The sequence below is a fragment of the Manis pentadactyla genome, chromosome 6, assembly GCF_030020395.1.
Source record: "Manis pentadactyla isolate mManPen7 chromosome 6, mManPen7.hap1, whole genome shotgun sequence".
Lineage (NCBI taxonomy): Eukaryota > Metazoa > Chordata > Mammalia > Pholidota > Manidae > Manis > Manis pentadactyla.
The window spans coordinates 102910197-102935821 of NC_080024.1; the positions used below are offsets into that span (position 1 = coordinate 102910197).

The 25625-nt window shown below is 41.2% G+C and overlaps 1 protein-coding gene and 1 long non-coding RNA gene across 4 annotated transcripts; one reads left to right on the forward strand and one right to left on the reverse strand.

Moving 5' to 3' along the window:
• Positions 1-1300: 1300 nt before the first annotated feature.
• On the reverse strand, positions 1301-16025 carry LOC118926844 (uncharacterized). Of its 3 annotated transcripts, none has more exons than XR_008998283.1 (4): positions 14050-14179; positions 10302-10405; positions 7271-7504; positions 1301-5084 (listed from the first exon to the last, which is right to left on the reverse strand). It is a non-coding gene; the product is annotated as an uncharacterized LOC118926844 (long non-coding RNA). The 3 variants fall into 3 exon arrangements; XR_008998284.1 differs by lacking the exons at positions 1301-5084; positions 14050-14179 and adding exons at positions 6044-6472; positions 15833-16025; XR_008998282.1 differs by lacking the exon at positions 1301-5084 and adding an exon at positions 6044-6472 and having other exon boundaries at positions 14050-14178.
• On the forward strand, positions 13632-22131 carry AQP4 (aquaporin 4). Its single transcript, XM_036914246.2, has 5 exons — positions 13632-13755; positions 16318-16732; positions 17629-17793; positions 18079-18159; positions 21628-22131. The coding sequence occupies exons 1-5, from the start codon at positions 13724-13726 to the stop codon at positions 21904-21906; spliced, it is 972 nt and encodes a 323-aa protein (XP_036770141.2). The 5' UTR covers positions 13632-13723; the 3' UTR covers positions 21907-22131.
• The last annotated feature ends 3494 nt before the right edge of the window (positions 22132-25625 follow it).

Consider the following 25625-nt stretch of genomic DNA (forward strand, 5'->3'; position numbering starts at 1 on the left):
TTGACCTTATACCATTGTGGGAACTGGTTAAACAGTCTATGTATAGCTATTGCTTTTGTGTGTGGGATTGGTCCTGAAGTGAGCAGAGTAGGCAGTCAGGGAGGAAAGGCAGACATCAAGCGGAGCACAGCAGGAACAAAGTGTAACTCTCACAGCCCCCAAATCTCCAACTTGGCTGATATGCTTCATCAGATAACAAACTCTACACTTGACCCAGGAGACGGGGAAGCTGACAGGCAAGCCTAGACATCTAGTCTGTCCTATTACCTCTAACTCAGACTAAACTCAAGTCATCTTAGAAAAGGTAACCTATCTTTCATTTTTCATAAGCGTATTTGAAAACCTTTCATATTCCCTATAATTGCAAGCTGAAATTGAATTTACGATGCTCTTTCCAAAAATTAATCATCCATTTTTTCTGACTAATTGGTGGCACAAACTCAGAGAAAATTAAGTTATTTGACTCTCTTTAGTGTAATTTATATTATTCTAGCTTTGTGCTGATTTATTTTTTATATTTTTCCCATTATATTTAAAGTAATTTTAAAATATTTATTTAGTTCCTCCTTTGTACATGCAAACTCTGTAGGAAATGGGCATATGAATAAGATCATGTACCGAAGATCATATAATTCAGAAGAGAAAATGCAAATTTTAGAACACTCAAGACATGATAAATTTCATACAACAACATTAAAGAACATTTTATGATAATTTGAAGGAATGAGAAATTACATCCATAAGTAGAGAAACTCGGGAATAATACATTAAGGAAATGGCATTCAAGCTGGATTAGAAAGCTTGAATTGGGTCCTTACTAAAGAAGAGGAAAAGGAAGAGAAGATCTTTCAAGGCAGAGAACAAACAGTATAGGAATGGTGTGTCTAAAAGAAAGCACCGATTTCTGACCGTGGGGGTGCTCCAGACGAGCTGGAGTGGGAGTGGGATTTAGAGGAGAAGAAAAAAAGGTTGCAGGACTAATTAGGGATATATCACTGGGCTTTGGAGTCGTCGCTTTATTTAGTGGGTAGTACGGAGGCAGTGGAGTTCTTGAATGGGAGAATGACAGATTCCAAGCCATGCTCCAGGATACGTTGGTGGTGCTTATATGTAGAGAAGAAACACAATGAATTAGAAAGAGCTCCAGACTGGGAGTTGAGGTACTTGCCTAAATCTAACTTGCGTCTAATTTGGGGCATTTTCCCCACTGAACTTCAGATTTCTTCTATGAAAAATCAAAAAAGAGGATTTAGCTACCCCTAAATTTAAGCTCTAAAAAAAAAAAGAAAGACCAATAGTAAGAGGCTTTGGAAAAAGGAAATCTTAAAATAGATGACTCATATGTCTGTGGTTTTCTTTATTGTAAAGAAATTAAAGATGTGATTAAAAGATAACATTCCTTTCTGATATTCTGTAATCACAGGGGATGTCTTTTATCAAAGAGCAGTCCAGAGGACTTAATCTCACACGAGCTCTATAAATAAGTTGGCAATTAGTGTTAATCAAAACAATGCTTCCTTTAATCGATATATATTCTTAAACAAGTAGCAAGTACTTTCTGGAGTTAACAAAGAACCAAAATGGTAGGTAGACAGGCACATCTCAGGAAGAGAAACTAAGACAGCTCCCCATTCTCCAGGGAACAGCACAAAAGCCATTGCACAGTGCCCGCTGCCCCCTGTCCCCCAGAGCAGCACGGAAAGGCAGTGAGCAACAGCAGGCCTCCACGAGAGTGAGGAGGACTCCCAGCCTGTGCACCAGTAACCAAACACTATGACGTGCTAACAACCATCTCAGAAGATGCCAGAACAGATATCAACAGCCAGAAATCACAGTAGAGCTGGAGAGAGCTCAGGTATTGTAATAGCCTTTTCACATAACTGTGGATATTCTTTAATACCATGCAAAAACTCAACAATGAATAGCTTCTTAAATATTAATACAATATGGAATCTGAAACTATAAAAATAAACATTCTTACTGTGTTACATTAGATCCATTCATTCATCTTGAACTCTGAGTGGATCTTTAACCCATGCATGATTTCAAAAATTATGCATTGATATTTGGAGAATATTAATTCACTGAGTTATGCAGATTTTCCAAATGCTGACATATTTTATTATACAGTGTCAAAAATCCTATCTGTTACCATCATCACAAATCTCTTCAGAAAAATCTTCAAATATCAGTAAGCTGTCAAGTTCACAGTAGTAAATACAGTTTCCCAAACTTATACTTTTTGGTTGAAAGCTCAAATGTTATTGGCAACAAGTACTTTCTGTTGTTTTCCTCGAAATGACAGCTCACTTCATTCACTTTTGAAAAGATGTCCAACAAAAATGTGGGCCTGACTAATCGTAGTTTATCTATCAAAGTTTACCGGTTAGTTGTTCTTTCAAGTAAAATTGGTGTTTCACGGAAAAAAATACTAATTCAACTCAAGTCAGAGACTTGCATAAATGATTTTCCTCAAAACCACTGCCATGTGTTAATATGAGTCAGACACTCTTTATTTGTACTTCCCAGTTAACCACACAGAATATTTAAAAGATGTGAAATCAAAAGTCAAGTTTTAATGTAATTGGGTTTTTTGCTTTATCTCTTGGTGGTGGAATTTTGGATGGTTTCTATTACCTTTTCAGGCTAAACTGAATGTTGTTCATTTTTTATAATAATTTATCATTATTTCAATAATCAGAAAATATGTGGTAATGTCATAGAACCTGAAAAAATGTTCACATTTCTGAGCCTGGAGGAAAAATGCCCCTCCTTCTGCCCCTGCTTTACCCCCTCATCTTCCTCTCCAGCCCCTGAGCTCCACCACCAAGTGATTCCCTGTGCTCCATGGGCCAAGGTTGCTCAGGGTTTTGAAAAATTCTGGCAAGACATGCATACTTAAGTGGAGAAACGGATTCCTATAGCATAGGACGCATCAAAGCTCATACCCCATGTGTGTTACCCCCAAAATATCTCTACATAAGAAGGGTTCCATCAGTACTTTCAAAAGCTCACTTGATAAGCTAACATTTGAAACAATAAAACTACAGCATTAAAAAAAATGTTTTGCAGCTTCTCAGATCTGCGCTATTTAACACATTAGCCAATCAGCCACATGTTTGTTGTTGAGAACTGAGAAACTGAATTTTCTATTTTATTTTAATTAATTTAAAATTAAAAATTGTTACTCAATTCAGTTATTAGAAATTTTTTAAGATGTTTATAAATCTACTCTTTCAACTGTTTCATGACATCTGAACATCAATCAAGTATCTCCAATGAAAACAACATCCAATGGAGATGGTAAGTATATAATACTTACAAATTCAAACACTTAGTAAGAAAAAATAGTAAAGTGTTGCATTACTAATCTTTTATACTGATTTCCTATTGAAGTGATAATATTTTGCATATATTGGCTTAAATGAAATACAGTATTATAACTAGTATAATGTTTGTTTTTACTTTTTTTAATGTCATTGCTAGAAAGTTCTACGTATATGTTTGGCTCATGGCTCACAGTATATTTCTTTTGGACAGCGCCAACTTTGAGCTTGCTCTGGTAGAATTAGACCTAAAATAATTTTATTTGCCATAATGAGTATTTTTTCTACTTTTGACTGTTATCATAAGCCTACTTAAAATCCTTCCAAGTCACAACTGCAATAGTATTATTCTTTTTCTGGAAGAGTGTCTTTCAGAAATATAATCTCCAAGCCACCTAACCAGGTACTTATAGTGTGTGAAAAGATTAAATACTTGTAATGAGTATGTGCTTATGAGGGGTATCATTAGGTTATTGTAAAGTCATTGCTATTATATCTTTTTAAACCTAGAAAGTTCTGTCTTCTTTCAGAAGAAAGCTAGTGAAAAGTGGCTCCAGACACTGGGTACTTTTGTATGAAAGTTAACAGTACTTTTATTTTCTATCTGCCATTATATCTTGAACCCCTTTGTCTTGGCTTTGTGGCAAAGGACTGAACAATTGAAATTTCCCAGAAGTCCTTTTTAACTTCTAACAAAGCCCTAGCAAGTGCTTCTTTCTGTCCTTTATTCACAGCAAAGGTTCTTCGCTTTTAATGAAAAAGTAAGACTGGGAATCGTTTCCAAAGCTTTCAGAACTTTTTCTATTGAAATGCAAACTCTCCTCTGGCACCTCGGAAAATTCTGAGAAATTGTTGGGTTTTGGCGACACTTCCAGAAAACCTGGCCTTCTTTTCTTGTTCATGACTGGTCTGAGTTCTTCTCCGTCCAAGTACATTCAAGTAAAGTCAGCAGTTAACTGTCTCTTGGAGGGCAAACCTCCAACTTGAACACAGGACAAAAGAGCAACTTTTTCATTCCAAATTTGGGATTACAACCAGTAAACCTCAAGATCCTGCCTTGTCACTTCTCCTCTCCAAATGTGACTTAGTTTCCTAAAAATACCTTTGCTTCTCTTTAACCCTGTCCATGAACTCCCTGTAGGCAGCTTTTGCGTGACTAAGCATATAACCCAAACTAAGATCACTTGTATGTTGTAAAGATAATGACAGACATTTTCTTGGATTCTCTAATGCAACCATCCTAAGTGGTCTAAAAATTGTCCATCCACAATTTTTATTATGCCACTCAGCCCGGGTTTTCTATTCCAAAGTATCAGCATAAAATGAAGCCACTGATAATTTTCTGTCTTCATTTCCTCCATAAGCTAAGTAGCCTGAATGGGCAAACCCAGAAAGCAATTGCCAAGTGTTCAATTAACACATCACCAGATTCTGATCTTAGAATCAACTCAGATATGTCCCCCTTATTTATTATCTATAAAATACAACTTGGCTTTTATTTTGCCATCTTATAATAGTAATTTAAAAGATGATGTGTTATTCACTGTTCCACCTGTATTTATCTCATCTCATCAGCCAGAATAATGACTGATTTTTCTTTCATGGCTTATAGATTTAGTTCAGTGGGTACTTCCTCAATGATTGTGGCTTGAGAAAGAACCTGCTAACAGCTCCTAGCACGTTGCAGGAACAAACCAGGTAAATTCACACTCAAGCAGAAGATAAGATCTCATCCATGGAGCTAAAAGTGGCTAATGCCTGTGGAAGCAGAGCAAGAAAAAACTAAGAAGGAATAAGCTCTCTGCCATTGATTTGTGTAATCTTTTGATCTAATAAATCATTTTTAATCTCCATACTCAGCAAGTATCAGATACTTAAATGTAACAAAACCCAAATTAAATTTTTATGAAAAATTTTAGTTTAAAGTTATAGTTAAAAACACAACCATCTCATTTATCTATAAATCTCTCTGGGACATCTTCTGAAAACTGAAGCAATTGAACTAGATGATATTTAAGTTGCAGTGATTCTATAAATCTGAGTCATAAACCTTTATGTACTATAGTCCTAAATAAAGCTTTTCAAGACTATGGCCCAAAATAAAGTCAAAAGGTCAGTACGAATTTTTAACAACAAAATTGGCATATACATGCAATAGTAGTTTTATTGAAGATGCAACATTTAAGAAACAAAATGGCAGAAAATATCAAAATACAAAACTTTTAGCCATTAATCTATCTCTACAGTTCACACTCAGATACTATAAGGGCCTGGTCATAGCACCAGGTCCAAGGATACATTCAAGAAATTTTTCTCAAAGGTTGTGTGAGTATTCTGGGGTGCTCTGGAGACCTGCCGACCAGTCGGCTCCTCTTCAGGAAAGCATGCGAACAGGAGACAGTGAGCCCCACCGGCCTTGCTCTGTGGTCAGGGGAGGACCCTCCTCCCAACAACCCATCCCACCAAATCTCCATTCCATGCCATGGCTGGCCAAGAAATACTTTTCTGAGCATTTCCATACATCTTTGTAGGCTCAGTAAGATGGCTTATTTGGAGTTTGAACTTGAGATTGTAACTAAAGTTCTAATATTAACAGCCAAGTTCCAAAACACTGATTGTAAATGGTTATAATTTAAGAACCCATTAAAACCATCATTTGGAAGGCAAAACTTGTTGTTTGGAAACAAGCCAAATAGCACAATGGATTTCCCTTTTATTTCATACACATACATACACTCTTTCCCTTTTAAGCTACTCTTCCAGACAGAGGACTGGGGAGACGAGTATAGGCTATCAATAATCTATGCTGTGTTCTGAGAAATGTGGTGAACTTAGTATCACTAGGAGAAAAAATGTGGTTGTTCTTACAGTTAAGAGATGGCTGATGGAGGTATAATGTAAGAGTTAGAAAATGATTTAAACTGAGAAATGAGATTTTGAGTAGGTGACCTACACATGTAGAAAATGAGCATTCTTTAAAAGCTATTTGCTCACTCTTACCCTCTCCCAGGCAGCCAGCTTGACAAAGGGGTGGGTACCATCAGGTCAGCACCATTCCTGGGAAAGAGTCGCCTCAGTGAAGCCATAGTGTTGCTCAGTTTTTATCACTGTGCTGCACTTCCCCTCCTAGAAAGCCATGTTGGGGTCTGCTCAGAACAGAACAGAGGGTCACGGGATCTGGGGCAAAAGAGGCAGAGAGAGCTGGCCAGGCAGCAAACTGCAGCACATCAGCTCTTCTGCTGCAAAGCAAACAGGACGATGTGCCAGTGTGCAAAGAAATGAAATGAAAGATTGCATTCCAAGGCCTCAGAATTGAGGCATTAGAAAAAATTGATTTCAGTAATTGAAAGTGAGTTTTGCTGTGCATGAACAATCAGCTTCTCAGAAGTCTGCCTACATGGCCTGCTGACTTCCACCAGATATGAATTAAGATTGTTCTATCCCCACAAATAAGCAAGCAAGCCAGGTGGGCTTAAGTCTGTGTCTTTTTTTCCAGAAGCCTCTAAACGTTAAGTCTAAGAATTAGTTATTACAAATAGCAGGTAAGATCTTCTGGATATGATAGCAAATTTCCTCCCTAATATGGGCATGTTACCAAATCTTAACCAAGTGGAAGATGAACCCAATCTGGATTGATTTATTTGCACCTGATAAAGGAAACACTGTCACACACAGTCACAACACTCAGCCACAGCACAGGGAGCCAAATTATTTTGTTTGAAAACCTATCTTCTCAATTCTAAATAATGAGATTAAATTCTCATTTTTTTCCTTCTATCAGTAGAAGCCTAAATCAAAACAAAACAAAATACCTAGTTTCATTTCAACCCTCTAAAGGTGGGAAGAGATTTGGAAGGATCATCTTGCTTATAACCCTGCTTATAAACAAGGCCATCTACAATATTCCAAAATGGCCAAAATAATACATCCAATTTTTTAATTACCTTCAGAGATGATTGCACTATTCTGTCTCAGGTGTTCATCCAGGAATTGTCAAATCTTTGAGTTCCCCAACTGAAATTCCATCCGTCTCCGGTGTAAGTTAAACCAACTAAACACACATTTCTGGAACATTCACCACGTCCTGGAATCACTCCACCCTTCCATCTTCTCCAGCCTGCCAGCTCCGCTGTGCTCAGAGGACTCCTACCCAACTCAGAGTTGATGAATTTAAAGACCTAAGAACAGAAAAGGCCATATAGGAAGAGCTTAAAAAACAAGTTAGTGATAACGAGGATGACAATCCACCCAGTGGCGTGGCCAGCCAATTCCACGCTGCTCCCACCAAACACTGGATTTTTTTAAGTGATCCCTGTGCCAAGATTCACTTAACACACCCCCTGCGCATTCATTTCCCCCTTGACTGCAGAGCACTGCCAAAGAAAATCAGAGAATTTGCTGATCTCTGAACAGTCACGCTACCTTCGAATGTTCCCGGAGCTGACCAAAACCTTACTTATCTCGCGTGCCTCCCCAGGCACACTCCTTAAACAAATTACTCCAAGTCTTCTCTATCCTAAATCTTTTCCACCTGAAGTCTCTTCTCCCTGATGCCCTCAGAAATCGATCTTCTTGCTATTTTATGTATACCAATGCCTCACATAATACCTGAAAGATAAGAGTTTGCCAAAACATACGTATCTGGTTGAAATAAAAAGCAGCAATACTCAGTGTAGCTTCTATACAGACGTCCATTTCATTTTTTCTAAAGAACTAGAGAAAATCTTAGTCAAACACAGGTAAGGGAAGATTTTCTGTGTTTATCACATTCGGGCCCCTTTTTGTCATTGTGCTTCCACTACTTTCGCTGCTCCTCTGTACCCCGCATCACCCTGTTCCGATCAGGCTGTGTCCCAGCACTGTCGCTGATAACTGTCTTCAGTACTAACGGCACACTGTGCTCCCTCTCTGCATCTGCAGTTGTTCAGGTTTCCCACTCTTTAAGAGTCTTCTTCACAACACCTGGATAGCTCGGGCCAATCCTCTTCCTACCAGGAACTTACAAATGTGCACAAATGAGGGACCTTGCAGTGCACATTCCCTCAGAACTGTCGTTCCTGTTTCCTGGGAATTGCTTCTCTCTTTTGCTCAGGTCTCTGTTTCTAGGATCATCAAGTCCTCTCCTGAGGTGTGCATGACTGGGTCCCCCTTCTCTTCCCAGTCACAGCTCTACACTGCACCACGAGAAGACTTGCATGCAAGAGTGTGGGCACCCCGGACCAAGCTCCATATATACGCACCTGTTTACAGCTTTCACTGGCCACCCCTGAGACTTGCACACATCAACAGTGTGGTCCAGGTGGGGAGAGGGATGCAAAAGAAGACGCTGGCCCAACCTAGGGAAGAAGCCCCGTTATGGGGCATGTGATCTAGAAGGGCTCTGATGATCCAAGAGGAAGACGATGCAGAGCTGGGGCAGAGCCTTCCAAGGCAGGGCCCCACTGCTCAGGTCTGATCTGAACAGTAGGCACAGATGAATAGCAAGAGCCCAAGCCTTTCCCTTGAAAATGCAAATTCTTGATTCCAAAGTAATTAATGCAGTAACAGTAATGATTTATGCATTGTTCTAGCAAATATTTCTTGATCTACATAGCCTGAAGGGCTAACCAGTTTTTTACCATCTTCAACTGAGAGACACACAAACCTTCATTTTCCTTCCTTTTTCAACCTGATATAAGGCATTTCCTCCTATATCCTCTCTTCCTGTCCTCTTTATTCTTAAAAAGGATAAAGTCCTCATGAAGGCACATGCACACCCTGACGGTACATGAGAAGGGAGGGGCAGAGTGGATGAATGGATACCACCCACACTGGCTCCTTAGAGGTGGTGCTCACGCAATGTGGCCACGGTGCAGCCCCCGGCAGCAGGCCTGCAGATTAAGGGGCAGCTGGGAGTGAGAACATTCAGATAAGAGGTAAGGTGAAACCATAGATGAGACTTAGCAACTTTAAGAGGTCCAGTGAATTTCTTTAGATGTACATTTTTTTCAGATTGTACAAAAGTAAGAAAAGGAGCTACCGAAGTTAAAGAGCAGGACGTGTGATGATTCAGGAAAAAAGCAAAAGAAAGTTTCATCTGAATTGTTAGAAGGGTCATCCAAGGGATTTCCTAAACTACTTGATGGCTGAGAGTCAGTCACATTTTTTGTGGTCACGAATTGTGACCATTTCTGCTCCTTTCTTAGAAAATGTTCTGCTTCCAAGCAGTATTCTGAAAGCATTTTCTTAAACTGCCTAGTTTCTGGCTGCTCTTCCTGTCATTGCCCCCCTGTGCACAGAATTTTAAACATCTTGCTCTTTCCTTAACACTGGGACTATCTTTGTTAGTCTATGAAAAACATGAAGTTCTGAGCCTTTCTGAATGATAACAGGTGATAATGTTCACCAAACCTTACACATTCAGCTCTTCATATGTTCAAATTCAATTCAAATTTTGAAACAATTACTACTGCAGACTATATTTAGATTATTGACCAGTTCAGTCATTTTGGTTCAGTCCATCAGATCCCAAAGTTCTTGCTTCCCAGAGAACTGATTTTCCATTGTAGACATCCAAAACGGCCTTTAAAACACCCAACCAAATGCTGAACTGCCATAGTAGCTGGGTGAGTGATAAGGGGTAAGAAAAGTATCCAGTCATCCAGCCACATTTCTGCTTTTTTGTGCCAGCTACAGATGAAATACAGTCACTCAATAAAGTCCTTCTGTTTCTCTTTCCCTCCCTCCCTCTCTCCATTTGCCTAGAGAGGGGAACCCTAAACCCTCTGGAGCCCTGCCAGCAGTGCCAAAAGAATCCCTTGACTATTTTCCCAGGGAATTCCTGCCTTAAATGTCAGCAGAGCACAACTCCCCAGCCAAAGCAGAGTCAGCCTGGCCCTGAACCAACGGAAGCCCTTGGTCCGTGCGGCGTCGGGGCAGGCGCACAGGCTTACCTGTGAAAGGTTCCAAGGCCGTGGAAAGACCCAGTTTTCTCACTCACCTCTCTGAGGCACAGCAGACTAAGTCAAACATTTTGGTTCCTTGCTGTTTTTTGATATTCTCTTTTGGTGGTGAGCTCTGCTGCCGGAAACCACTCGGACCTGCAACCGAAAGGTGACACCACTGTCCCCAGGGAGCAGAGCCCGAAAACAGCCCCTTGTGGTGGTGGCCGGCGCCCCACTGCTGCCGCTGTTGTGCTGTTCATTTGTTTGTTTTTAATGAACGGGCTGATACAGAAGGGCTCTAGGGGATATTCGTGATGCTGAGAATCACGAAAAGCCAGGTAAGATTTACAAGTTGCGATTGAAACTGCCCCAGCCAGCCTGGAGACGCTTCCCATCTGGTACTGAGGCACTACTGGCACTGTTAGCACTCGAATCTCCAAACATACAGAGAAATATGAAGGAAGGCAGGGATGAGAGAAGTCCACAGCTGCCTAAGACATACCAGCGCTGAACAAAAACTGGTGAAGTAGGCTAAACGTTCAGAAGCCAAGTGTATCCACCAGCTAGTGTTTGCTGAGTCCTTCTAGAATTTTCATTTTCCCTCCTTTCATTTTTCCACGCATTACTGACCTACAAGTTCACAAGGCCATTCAACGAAAAATTCACAAGGTTGCCAGACATGTAACATCGATTTTAAATCAGTGTGCCATGTCACGCTCCTCCCTCTAAAGATCCTAAAGATCAGAGCACTATACAGTAAGAAAGCCAAGAAGTTTTAATCAGTAAATTATTACTCCATTTTTAAATGGATTAGATCCTTTTAAAGTTACCAATGGGGGGAAAGAATTAGATTCCAAATCTCACTGGGCTGTAGGCCCAGGGCAGTTCAAAATGGATGAACTTAGACACTATTGCTTATATGGCCAGAGCTGCCCACCTCAGAGTGTCCCAGCCACAGGGCACCATACTGCTTTCCTCCATCATGACCCTGCCTGCAGCCCCACAGACAATCCCCTTGGAAATTTCTGCTCCTGGTCCAGAGAAATGTGAGGCCAGGAGCCGATGACTGTACAAGGCCGAGTTGTTGCAGGAGGCTCAATAACACCATCTCAAGTATAAACACATAGTAACATCTAATGAAAAAACTCCCTCCAGTAGCAGAAGGGTTAATCCCAGATCAATTGCAAGCCCCTCACTGAGAATACTAGTAAGTGCATGAGTTGGTGCCAATTAGGGTCAACCTTCCCTTGATGGGAACAGTCATCCCTTAGGAACTGGACTGTCAACACATTCCACCAGGGCAGTACCCAGCCAGCCAGAAGAAAGGAAAGGGGCTGAGAAACCATGGTAACCGAGTTAGGTTGGCACTTTGTAAAACGGTGTGGGGAATTGCCAAGGCCAGGGAGTGAATGCTAATGAGCCTAGGGCAACTTGCAAAGAGTGGACCTGAAAAATGCCCCCCAAGTGCCCGGTAGCCCTAGGGAGTGACACTCTCCGGGTGCCCTGGTGATATGACCACAGGCTTCATTCGCAAGGGAGAACTTGAACACTGCAGGGCTGTCCTTCGGATTCGGAGACCTCAATGTGTTAGGGTCAGAGCCATTACATTTAGCACTTCTGCCTGGAAAATCAAAGTTTCCCAATTTTAAAAAATGTTTTGTACCTTTTAAAAATCTCATTCTAAAATCTGAATGGTAAACAGCTTTCAGAGTCCTCGTGAAATGTGTTGTGTTCTTTGTGGATTCCCAATAATCCCCCTTCCCCCTCTCATCAGGCTTTATTCTTACCTTCAAGGAGCATATTTTAAGAAGGCTGACTTCCCTGATGGACAATCATCAGTGTGCAACCAGTCTTTTTTTTTTTATTAAGGTATCATTGATATACACTCTTATGAAGGTTGTACATGAAAAACATTGTGGTTACTACACTCACCCATATTTATCAAGTGCCCCCCACACCCCGCTGCAGCCACTGTCCCTCAGTATAGTAAGATGCCAGTCACTACTTGTCTTCTCTGTGCTACATTGTCTTTCCCGAGTGCAACCACATTCTTAAGGATATAAATTTAATCTTTGTTACCTGCAAATGCTTGAAACAATAATAAAGCGCTGCCCTGAAATTCACACTCAAAATTTCACTTCCTTTCTAATGAGAGCCTTTCACCCCTTCCTATCTCAGGTACCCACAGGGAGGAGAAAACAAAAAATTGTAATTGTGATGTGAAAGTGTAACAGCTTTTGTTCCTTTCTCTTCTGCATTACTTCTTGCCACACCTCATTCTGAAAAACACTGATGTGATGTGAGATGAGATAGTAGGTGAGAAGGGAGGGATGGGAGGGCCCCACAGGTAAACTTAAGTTATTACCCCACTTCTGGCTGTTCGGTTGAGCAGTGGGTTCACGGATAGTTGTTATACTACTAAAAAGTAATTATTTAAAATAAAAGAGGGCCAGATAGGCACCAATGATGACAGAGTGTCATAAACCAAAGATTATGATTGCTCCAGTCTATGCACGGCGTTAGTCCATCTAAAGGAAAAAATGAATAGGATGGTGCTGGTGCAGGCAGCTAATCTCGGACCTCCCTGGACTCACACACCCCTCAGTCAGGAGGCCTTCACAGGCACACAGCCTGTGTGGCCACACAGCACCCTGGTTTAGAAGGAGCCTACTGTTTGTTTAATGTCCTGTTTAAAGTCACAAACTGGGAATTCTGAGTAATTTGGGGGTAAGGAGTCCTGCCTTCCTTTTGCACTGGGCCTCACGAACGACTCTAGGTTTCTACATAATGGACCTACACTTCCCAATAATTTTGTCCCAACCCAACATCTGTAATCCTGTTTGCTACTTCTTACCCAACAATTATTTTAATGTAACAGTCAGGTGAGCACCCTGAAGTAGTCTTATTTCTGTCATTCCTATTTCCTTATTTTCTATTAACCAAATGAGTGCTGCCCAGGCTACGCATGGCCCTGCAGTTGTGTTGTGCATGAAACGTTGCTTCTCAGATCAAAAACTTCAAACTGAACCCACTGGGTGTTGGGCCACTCAAAGACAAGTGCACCGCAGCCTGGACCTCACTTCATCTCAACCGCAGAGTAACACAAGTCCATTTTCTATTAGCTGCCCAATTTCAACTTCAGCATGCAACAGGACAAGACAAATTCTCAGCAGTTCTTTGTGGTAGGAAGAACTCAAAAGATTTGGGGAATTCCTCACTCTCAAAGATTACCAGCTAAACAAACATAATGGAAGCAAACAGTATGTGTTCCTCAAATGCCCTGTGTCTACGGTGATCAGGTAGAGAAAAGTTATTTCAAGTCCAAATATAACTTGGTGATTGCCACATGGTGCAGAATCTTTCCACCCCTAGACTCCAAAAACCCAATCAGACGAGTGGCAGTAATCTGACTCCCAGCGAACGCACGGGGAGGTGCAGGCAGGCAATGCGAGCTGCACTCTGGCCAGGAAAGGCATGAGTGACAGACCTGCAGCAAGGCGGTGGGGGTAAGTCCTTCTTTGCCTTAAGGGAACAAAGCCAGGGCTAAAAGATGAAACTCTACTTCTTCTATTATAGATATTTTGTGCCTTCTAGGATTCTAGAAGAAAACTAGAGGGCAGGTAGGGATTCCTTCTGATCTGGAAACAAGGCATATTCATCAGAGGGGTATAGAGAAGGTAGAAGAGAAGTGATGCTTTGTAGCAAAATCCTCCATATATTGGAGACCTATGAAAACACAGCAAACTACCCATTGGAAGGACATGTAACCATAATATGTTTTCATCAGAAAAGTTACTCACCTAAGGGCTCAGCTGTCCAGAAGTGGATCAGGCTGGGTGTTCAGCTAGAAGTAATGTGTCCGGCTCAGTACCATCTGGACACATCAACAAGCCCCCTTTGTTCTGGGGTGAAAGAAGTAAAACAAATGGAGTTGATCCGTTTCCAGTGAGTGTGAACCCAAAAGAGAACACTGATGATCTTAACAGGGGGCTCTGAGAGCCGCTGCAGGGGGAGCACTGGTGAGGTCGGGGGTGTGGCTGTGCTGCAGGGAACTGGGGTGCCCTGAGGCTGAGGCTGGTGGCTCTGCCCGGGAGGAAGATCAGATTTTGTGTTTTCATGAAAGCTAACCGCACCCTTAAGGACTGTATTTCTCTATCTGGGCTTTTTTGTTGTTATTTGGATTGTTGTCTTAATTTCTCGGGCTGATGAAAATTTAAAGCTGAAAGAGCAACTAAGTTTCTTAAGTGAGTCTCTGGAGAGGTAAACAGACGCCTGAGAGGAGCAGGAAGAGAGAACTGGGGAGCTGGGGAAGTGAGCCGGGAAGGGCTGTCCAGAGACGCCCGCTGCCCGGCCCACCTTCCCGGGGGTCCTCCGTGTGCTGAAGAGCATCTGCCTCTTCCTGCCCACCTGGCTTCCTTAGCTTCCTGCTTTGTCCGCCTCCTTTTTCCCACTACGTCCAGCCACAGACGACCAGCACCTGTGATAGCACCTCGCCCTTTGCCATCCTGGCTATAGACGTGCGCTGCTGGGGAGGGAGTTCAGCAAACACCCGCCTGGCTTCTTTTTCAATCTGTGAGCTCTCTGAGCTTCTCCCACTTTGAGATATTTTAATGACTCTCCCAGGACACCCTCCCTGCCCTGGCCAAGTGCTGTTTATCTCTCTATTTTCTCTTCCTCTAGGGAGTGTGATGTCATTGTCCTCCCAGCTGGGCTTTTCATAATTACAGGATTCACTTAGAGGAGTTTGTTCACTTGGGTAGCGGACGCTTGCGATACAGCTGGCTGGTCCCCTTCTGGAGCCACCCCAGCTCGGGCAGAAAATGGGTTTCTCTTTCCAACTCTGAAGCAAAGCCCCCAATCAGACCAGAGGCTGAGTTGAGATCCTAAAGTTCAAGGAGAGTCCCCCTCACCCTTTTTGGCACAGCATGTCCCCACTGGCCAGCTAGATCCTGGGTTTGGGGGAACAGCAAGTGCGTGTGCAGGGAGCGGGGTGGGGGAGGGACACTCTCAGCAGTACGTCAAGGGGGTCGCTGCAATAACCCTGATCTGTTCAGACACCCTGGGCGCCCGTCCTGCCTCACCCTCGGCCCCCACCCGACACACCCTCAAGCGCCCCCAGGAGGAGACGGCCCGCCGTCTTCCAGGGTCACGCAAAAGCAGGAGGCCATCAACACGCCAAGGAGAAAACCGCCTCCCCCGGAGCCTGGTGCGGTGAGGCCCGGCCCCCTTGCCGCACCGCGTCCTCGCCCGGCGCCGCTCAGCTCCGCCTGCAGGGCATCCCTCGGGGAAGGCTTGCGGGGGCGCTGAGAGAGGACAGGCGCGGCAGGGGCAGTCCCCGGCCTGCAAAGGCGCCGCGGGTCCGCTGACAGGCTGCCCTGCGCCCCGGGCGGCTGCCGGGGCCCGTTCCCGCCCGGGAGCCGCGGAGCTCGCCCTCTGCGGGGTCCCCGGCCCGTCCACCTTACGGCGCCGCGCCCCTCGGCGGGCGGCTCGCGAGCCCTCCTGCGGGCCAGGGACAGCACGGAGGTGACCCCGTTCCCACGGCCCCTGCCATCTCCCTGCGCGCCCTCCCACTCCCGGCCTTACCTTCGGGGGGACCGACGTCCCGCGGCCCTGCTCCCCGGCGGGACCCCCCTAAGCTGGGGTCCACCCCGCACGGGAGCAGGGAGAATCACGCGGAACTGAAAACGACCTCCCGTTTCTATTGCTTTGTGTTCGCACTATCAGCGGCGTGTTAGAAGTACATTGGCACTTAAAAACTTGCTCTGAGGGAATTCACTGAAAAGTAAATACATTTTATTCTTAATTCTTTAAGGAACTTGATTTAGACATTTTCCTTGCTAGGGACAGTTCAGTGAAACTGGATGATCTTTGAATGTTAAGTAAAAACAGGCTAGAATAGCAGTCTCTTAACTATTGAAAGAGGTTTTCCAGAATCATTCTTCCTCGTTGGGCAAATAAGGTTTGGAGGGGCCCTCTCCACAGCAGAGCAAGACTGCTGGCCTGGTATCCTCCCCTGAGCCCACCAACCCCAGTCTGGCAGCTCTGATGCGATTCCCTTTCTTTTTCAGCAAGTGTGGGCCTTCGTGGAGAAGAGAGAGTATCATGGTGGCCTTCAAGGGCGTCTGGACCCAAGCTTTCTGGAAGGCAGTCACAGCGGAATTTTTGGCTATGCTTATTTTTGTTCTGCTCAGCCTGGGATCCACCATCAACTGGGGCGGAGCAGAAAAGCCCTTACCTGTCGACATGGTTCTCATCGCCCTTTGCTTTGGACTGAGCATCGCAACTATGGTGCAATGCTTCGGCCACATCAGCGGTGGCCACATCAACCCTGCTGTGACGGTGGCCATGGTGTGCACCCGGAAGATTAGCATTGCCAAGTCTGTCTTCTACATCGCAGCCCAGTGCCTGGGCGCCATCGCTGGAGCAGGAATTCTCTACCTCGTCACACCTGCCAGTGTGGTGGGGAGCTTGGGGGTCACCACGGTAGCATCTTCAGCTATTTTCAAACTAGGACTTGTTGCAGACGCTACTAAATGACACCCTGGTACCCTGAAAGACCTTCCTGACGCTGTTTATTAATTCCCAGGGAATTTCTGATGATCCTTGACACTGACCAGTGAAAATTGGTTCTGGCAACATCAAATGCATACATATAAAATCATCGTTGTTGTTGAATGACTTAGATGTTACTAAGTCAAGGTGGCACAAAAATTGTGTTGGTTTTCTCTTCTTTCTCTCCCATCCCAGTGACTGCATTGACTATATATTTAGCTTAACTCTAAACAAAAATATATTTAGCTAAATGCTTAACAACTATCATTGGTTCACCAGCAGAAGAAACAATTTTGCTTCTTGTCATGTTCCTGAGACTTAATATGATTGACATTAAGGGTTACACTTAAAAATAAATAAATTGGAGTTTGATACTAGCTTTGTTCTTAGATGATTAGGAATATCATTTGTTAACTCAGCACCAGAATTGATTTAAAAGCCACACACAGTTTAAATTTTAATTGAGATATACATTAATTAATTTAAACCTAATTAATGGATGTAATCATTGCCTTATAAAATTACAAGGCTCTCAAGAAATTCTTTTTATAACTTAAGTGCAGCAGTGGCACATTTTGGTTCCTTTGTAGAAAAGGACATCCAGCACAAATTCCCACCTGGTCATTGTAAGAGTTAATTAACATCCATGACCATAGTCCAAAAGGAGTGGAAATGTATTCTTTCTGAGGGAGAAGTGTGGTGCCGCCATTGTGGATGGGATAGAAGACTCACATTTCCCAGTGATGCAATATGCCTTTGACAATGATATGTTATCATGGAAAATGTACTCCTGCTTCAATTCAGATGGAGTATTTTTCTTTTTCTAGGTTCATGGAAATCTTAGTGCCGGTCATGGACTCCTGGTAGAGTTGATAATCACATTTCAGTTGGTGTTTACTATTTTTGCCAGCTGTGATTCCAAACGGACTGATGTCACTGGTTCAATAGCTTTAGCAATTGGATTTTCTGTTGCAATTGGACATTTATTCGCAGTAAGTTCCCAGGTCCATTTAAATAATTGATCCATTTCATTTCTCCTCACCCTAGTGCTGGCCTGATGATGTTGTGTTTTACAGCTGTAGTTCTTTAGTATCCAGCCACATCTGTCCATTGTAGGTGATCATTTTGCTAACTTTGTGATAACAGTGTTGATATGGCTGCTGACCTCTTGACAGTTCCTCTAACTGACTTGGCAAATGGTAGCAAATTGCAGTGAATGATTCCTGTTAGTAACTCCATCCTAGCATGGTCTGAAGCTCTTTTCCTTTTCCCCTTAGATCAATTACACTGGTGCCAGCATGAACCCCGCCAGATCCTTTGGACCTGCAGTTATCACGGGAAATTGGGAAAACCATTGGGTAACCATCCTGTTGATACTCCTGTCTTCCTACAGTTGAGGACAATGACCCATGGAGCTCTTTTTTTCCTTAGTTTGCTCACTAGTTTCTCTTGCTTCATCCCACCCTTGACCTTCCCCCACTTTATTACATCTTTCACAAAGATGAGGGAGAGACTAGCACAGATATGCTGCAAAACGTCTCATCTTACATCTGTTCTGGGTCTTCAGTAACAGACGTTTTTTTAAGCGCTGCTGTAGGCACTGAATCTGACAGACTGCAACACACTATATAGTATATGGAGGTTGCCTGTGTGGGACAAGTGAGCATCAGGATAGTGCAGTGGATATGGTGTTTAAATAATTGAAATTGTAAAGCCTTGCTGGCTATAACAGAAAATATACTTGAAAAAAGAAGATGAAAGGAAGAAATGCTTAAAAGCACTGCCCATAGCAAAAATATTTACTTTTTTGTTTACAAAACCATGAATCCAATTAATAGTATGTGAGTTGTAAGCAACTGAACTGCAGATGGTGAGGAATAAATGGTGCAAATGTTTATGCTATTATCACCAAAACCATAGCTGGAAAAATAAATGACTTTCAGAAAAGGCACACTTTTCAGTCTCATGTCTAACCTACTTATTAATGTGGTGGCGGTGCTTCCACATAGCTGTGATGTCTATTTTTAAATACCACGATTTTATTTCCATTGCTTCTTAAACAAAGGAATTTAAATCCCTTAAATGAATAATGCAGCAGTTGAAAGGCCACTCATACACTAACTTATAATAACCAACAAAAATATGACACATATGTAAGCCAGCCCCAAATGGGGCTAACTTTTATGGTCATGTATATGTTGTGAGTGCTACAACTTTTATTTTTAATTCATGAATATAGCAGAATATGTCACTAGTGTTTTAATCTCATTCATACAGCAGTTACTGACCCAGCCATACATATCCACTCAACCATGATGTACATTACAAATGAGAAGAAATTGCCCCACTGCTATGTGCATCTACTTCTATGAAAAGTTCACTAAGTCTTTAAAAATAATCTGCATTATTAAATAACAGCATGACAGGCAGTGCTCAAAAGCAGATTTTAGACCCAGCCTCACAAACAGTCAGTGGCAGTACTCATGAGGGTGATCATTTTACCACTGATATTTCCATTTATATCTCAAAAGGTTTGTCACATTAATAAGAATGGAAATTTCTAAAGAGCAGTATATAGCTTTTATGATCAAACTTTTAGTTTAACTTACTAAATTCAGACTATTTGGGCAATTAAAATTTACGACTTTTAATTTCACTTTTGAGGACTTTAAAATGTGGATGCAAATACATGTTTGTATTAATTGGTTTTTGTAAACTAGTTAAAAATCTAAAAAGTAGGGAACTTCTTAGCTTGTTGATTGAATTAAAGTTTCCCCTGGTTGCTATTTTATAACAAACTAAATCCTACAGAAAATAGATGTCCATTTTGTAAGAATGGTTGTGTGAAATTTAGAACTAATTTAAAGTATATTTGTAGAAAGATAGACTTACAGACTAGAAATAACACTGAAATATTAATGAGATTTCTGTGTAGTGAAATTATTTTAGTTTCCTTCTTTACACTTTCCTGTATTTTTTTATTTTTAGCAATAAAAATTGCTTACCCTTATAAATTTTATATTGTGTCTTTTATAAAGTTACTTTAGAGTATGTTAGGACCTTGTTTTGGAATAGCCACTTGAAACTGAGATTTGTGTATTTTTGAGAGCGTGTCCTCTTCATAGATGTTTTGGGAAAATGTCCTAATTACTTAGTGGCTCCTTTCTCCCTTGTGGAGGTTATAGCATGTGGAAGAGAACGTATCTAACGAGATCTCAGCGCAGGAGCAAAGAACAAAGACATTTAAAGGAGGACTCTTGCTTCTCTCTGGAAAGGCGCGGAGAAGGAAAACTCTCAGGTGGTTTCTTCATGCTCAAGAAAAGGAGCTTGGTTCTCACAGTCACTGTTCAAACGTGTCCCTGTTCAGTGTATGAATTCAACTTTAAAGTTTGAATTTTCTTTGATTTCTCTTGGTTTAAGTGAGATTAATTTCCAGAGAATGCTTTAAGCCAGAAGCATTCATCCTGTTGTTTTCAGAGTGTGTCATGTAGTGGAAAGCAATGCAGTGGTTCCAAAGAGAGGTTTGAAATCAGACAGACCTGAAATCGCAGCTCAGTCGCTTGCTGAGCAAGAAATCTTAAGCAAGTTTTTTACCTTCTCAAGTGAGTGTCAGTTTTCCTACCCATGAAAAGGGAAAATAGTAATCATATCTCCCTCAAAGGTTACTGTTAGAATTAAATGAGTTAATACGAGAAAGGTGCTAAGTACGACTGTCTCAGAGAGTCAGAAAGAGTGCTCAATAAACAAGGTCTCTGCGCCCGGCTGGATCTGTGGAGTGAATGTCTACCATTCCACAGCACAAGGGCTCTAAAGTAAATATCAAATTTATCCAAACACAAAATTTAATATATTGTAGACATACATAAGTGATATAATAAAAGCTTCCATTTAATGAATTAAAAATCCTAGGAAACTACTAATCTGCAACTAACCATTATCCATAAACACAGTGATGGGTTCTGTCATCCAGTCACCCTGGCAGGAACCATGAGGATGACTGTGCTCTCTCGGCAAGAGCAACAAACAACCCATGAGGCTTTCGATTAAATCAAATTGCCAAATTGTAGAGAGGAAAAGCATGCAGAATAAGGAAAACGGCTATGGAAATAGCAAGGAAAATGGCAGCCTAGTCACATACATCTTGGACTGTCTGGGAAACGGAAGCAAAATGCAGCAGGTTACCGTGAAATTTGAACTGCTAAGTACTTTACACATATTAAATCAGTCTTATCCTTACCACCCATGAGGTATGTATTCTTATAATCCCCACTTTGCAGACAAGGAAATTGAAGTGTAGGAAGTTAAGTAACTGATGCCAGCATTCACAACATTGCCAGGTGGTGGAGCTTACCATGTATGCTGATTCATTTATCATGTATGCTGAATAACTAAAGCTGCAGATGATCAAATCTTTACAAGGATTGTGATTATTCAGAAAACGAATGGAAGATAGCAATATGAAGAAAATAAGTACTCCCCAAAATTCTTGTCTTTTTTCTATTTTAGCTCAAGAACTCTCGGTGTCCACTTAATTTGCAGCTCCACCAGACAGGAGCTACCTTGATGTTAGGGATTATCAGAAAATGGACAGCAAGTAATTAGTCACAGCAGGAAAAGAGAAACAGTTTTCTCTCGTTTTCTGGTCAAGTGTTATTATAAGTGGATTTGATGAATTTTCTTATATGTTTATGTTTTCTAAATCCTCTGCCTTATGCATGACACACTGGCTCTCTTAATATAAATCTGTTGCGTTCTATATTTATGAGTTGTTCAGAGGAATGGTTTTACACCACTTATGTGCTATAACTCTGCTATCTTTCCCCCAGATATACTGGGTTGGACCAATTATAGGAGCTGTCCTCGCCGGTGGCCTTTATGAGTATGTCTTCTGCCCAGATGTGGAACTCAAACGTCGTTTCAAAGAAGCCTTCAGTAAAGCTGCCCAGCAAACAAAAGGGAGCTACATGGAAGTGGAGGACAACAGGAGTCAGGTAGAAACGGACGACTTGATTCTAAAACCTGGGGTGGTGCACGTGATTGACATTGACCGGGCGGAGGACAAGAAGGGGAAAGACCCATCCGGAGAGGTGCTGTCTTCAGTATGACTAGACGATAGCACTGAAAGCAGGCACAGATCCTTAGAACTGTCCTCAGATTTCCTTCCGCCCATTAAGGAAACAGATTTGTTATAAATTAGACATGCGCAGGTTTATCATTTCAAGTCATCTTAATTCCATCTGGACAATAAATATTTAATTATTTTACAAAGGAGGAATGGAAGTAACCTACTGTGAATTCCAAATCTAAAAAAGAAATCTTTTTAAAGAGTCCCCAGTGCAAATATATGCCATTCATTAAGGATATGTTTAAAATGTGTATCAAGATCTGGTTAAGCATTGCTTGACAGAACCTAACAGACACACCTATCAGCTTCTTCTTCCTCTACCACGTAACTTCCAAACCATGAATCCCCATTTGAATATTTATTCCATTGAACCAAGTTTATCAGTGTCCAAGGACACTATGTCACAGCCGTGCACATTCAAGAGAGGCAATATAACAAGCTCTGTTACTGGCATCCATTATTTACAAACTATCTCAGCAAAAGAATATTAACAAGGGTCATTGCTAATGAATTGTTTCCATTTGTGTTACAAATGCCCAATCTTCAACCCCAACTCTAATTCACAATATTCCTTCCTCCTCCTCAGCACACACAGTAATGGGGTATGAAAGCCCAGAAATTAGAAGAATATAATTTATTACTTCCAGCTAATAAAACATTCAAATAATAAGGGTCACCTATTGAGATTCAAGACACAGACTCAAAAGATCTTATGGGGGTGGGAAAAAGTTACCATCATACAGAAATCACAAATAAAAGAAAATCTGTATTCTGGTGTCAAATAGTTGATCTGTTTTCAGTGCACATCTTCAAAGACACCACAGGAGGTTAACAATCTAAGCTTTTAACCACTTAACCACTGCGCTTTGTTTTTTTAATTTATTAGCAAAACTGAGGGGTTTGTTTGTTTGCAACTTTGTTTATTTATATTTAAACCTTACTTGAGATGTAGTTTTGGTAACAAGAACGTAACTTGTTGAGTCCTGACTTTTTATTGATTATTAGGCTATGTTCACTCTAGAAGCTGTAAAGTAATCCCACCCAGTCCCAATCTTTACTGCTCTGTCACTTCTCTTGATGTCTGTGGATAAACTTCACTGTGTGTGTAATGATACTGTAGTGAACTAAAATGCATGGGAGACAAGGATATCACGGCTGCAGAATGAAAGGGGGAGGACATCAGAACACTGCATTCAAAGCTGACTACATGAATCTTGCCTTTGTATGTAACCTGCCATATTTTTTTAAGTATTTTCATTACTGGTTCATTTATTTGTTAAAATACTTTGTTTTTCTGGTAGTGCTCCACCTTAAGGCAGTGGAATGGTCTCTGGAAACCCCAGCTTCTATCATCTTAGCCATCTAGTCTAGCCTTTATCTTAGACAAAGAGATACAAATATCAGTTTCACCGAACAAGAGAAGTAAAGCAAAAACTTACCACTGCAAAGAGTGGCTTATACCTGGCCCCTTTCCAGAGGTGTGGCCAGCCACAGCTGCCAGGGATGCATGTTGCTTCCCATTTGGGGCAGCAGCTATAGAAACTAGGCAGTGATTCTAAGAATGGTTTATGCCCATCTTTTCAAATGTCTACACAACATACAACTAAAGACTTCAAATTGGGAATGGTTCAGTTCAAAAGATAATGCTATCAACCATTGGCAAACACGTCAATTCAAAAATAAGGTTAACAAGGAAAAATTTAGCATATTTTCCAAATACACTTAGAATTTACTGACTTATAATCATTTTTATTCAGCCATATGGCTTACTTCTTATACACTCATTTCCAGTAAAAGCATTCAATAAATTAGTGCTAAAAAAAAAAAAGCATGAATGATGCTTTTGTAGTTTGTTCTCCTGCACCTAACAGGGTGCCTGGCGCATAGTAGGTATTCAGAACAATTAAAATCTATGAATTTCACTTGGGATTTAAGAATATAAATAAGTTTCTTTTAGTCTTAATTTTGTTCAAGATTTAACACAAGCATGATTTCAAGGACTATGAAGGGAAGGCAATATAAATGTAAAAATCATAAAATATATTTCTGCATTTTACTATTTTAGAGGCACGAAGTGAATGAAAGCATTAGCACTTTTTTTCCCTGCATATGAGACAACATATTTTGTATTTCACTCAAGGCTCTGCCAGTAAAACGTAATGAAATTGTACCTTTCTAATGACATCTATGCAGCAGGGGTCTATTGCCTTGTGGATGGCACCAAATTATCCAAGTGTATTAGGAGACCAGGGCTTTTTCCTCTAATCCCTTCTTATTAATGAAGTGCATCGTGCTGCTCCCAGGAGAGGGCTGCTGACAGATACACAGAAAGGAGATCAGAGAAAAAACTGGAAGGACATAAATGAATTATATCCAGCCAGGAAATGATGCCAACCATCTCTTCCCTGTGGAAAAGTACAAGCGTCCCCAAATGGCAAGGTCCCTACACTGGAAATGTATACAGTTTGTTGAAGGAGTACACAGGGTCAGAGTCATTTTTAAGTTTCCAGGGCTGTCTTAAACATCTGGGGATCAGAATTTGAATGTATGTTTTCAGCGTTGAAGGTGACATGTTTCTTCAAAGAAATCTAAATTTTACACTGGAAGGAAATATTTTCTGGCACCTAAACAGTTGCCTTAGATTTAAGATCCCTACCCTTTGTTTCTGCCATTTGATGGTTTTCATAAATTCTTAGACTCCCTGACTCTTTTCCTAAGGCACTTACAGGTGCCTGCTAGAGCTGCTGCTCAGTCTTGAAGATTTTATGAGAAAGTAGGAATATTTGAATAACATATGACAGAATTAAGCTATCTGATTCATTATTAGAGTTCTGAATCCAAATAGCACAGAATATTCTTCTTAGGCCATGAAGCCAGGCAACTCACTCACTGGTTAAAGCTCTATAATAAACAGGAAAATTCCAAAATAGAGCAACAAATTCAAATGCTAAAATTTATCCTGGTGAGGCCCTTTGTGGCAGCCTGTTAGCACTGTCCCCACATGTGAACATTCGACAGAGCAATTGCCTTTGTGACCCCTGAAAGAGACAGTAAGAGCTCAGTACACAACCTTATCCAATAATATCCAACAGTTCCCATCAGAAGCCCTGTAGAATGTGCAAATTCCTTACCACAATGGTGTAGTAGGACTTTACAGACCACCCCAACACAGCAGTCACTTTGAAACCCATAATCCATACATCTCTGAAATACATCAAAAACATTTAATTCAGAACTGAAACACTGTGGTCGCTCACTTTCGCAAATGACAATTTGCTGTGAGAACAGTTAAACTGGTTTCTGTGCATGTTAAAATCCAGGAGTTAAAAAAAACCTGGTTTATATAATTCATTGGAATATATTTCTAGATTCTCTTCAGGATTAATTAAATAAGCATGAATTTATGAAAATATATACCCAATTCTTATCACTTTGATGACCTAAATCACAATAAAATTATAACTCATGAAAAACTAATAAGAATAAACTGAACATATGGTTGTAGTCACAATTATTTATTAACTGAAATGTTATTCCAACATTAGAATTAATATTAAGATTTAAAACTATAATGTCTAATATTTGGAATGCTCTGTTAAGGCATTAGCATTGTCTTCGATTTCCATGAATTATGTTCTATCTCATACTAACTTGTGCAAATAAACTTTTTAATGTTTAAAAGGTAAGCATTGTTTTTGA

What these genes read in the sequence shown, in the direction of transcription:
- AQP4 (XM_036914246.2), top strand. Translation starts at nt 13,724, where the DNA reads ATGAGTGACAGACCTGCAGCAAGGCGGTGGGG. An exon ending in CAATTGGACATTTATTCGCA is followed by an intron (nt 17,794 to 18,078) that starts GTAAGTTCCCAG and finishes TTTTCCCCTTAG; the next exon opens with ATCAATTACACTGGTGCCAG. An exon ending in GAAATTGGGAAAACCATTGG is followed by an intron (nt 18,160 to 21,627) that starts GTAACCATCCTG and finishes TCTTTCCCCCAG; the next exon opens with ATATACTGGGTTGGACCAAT.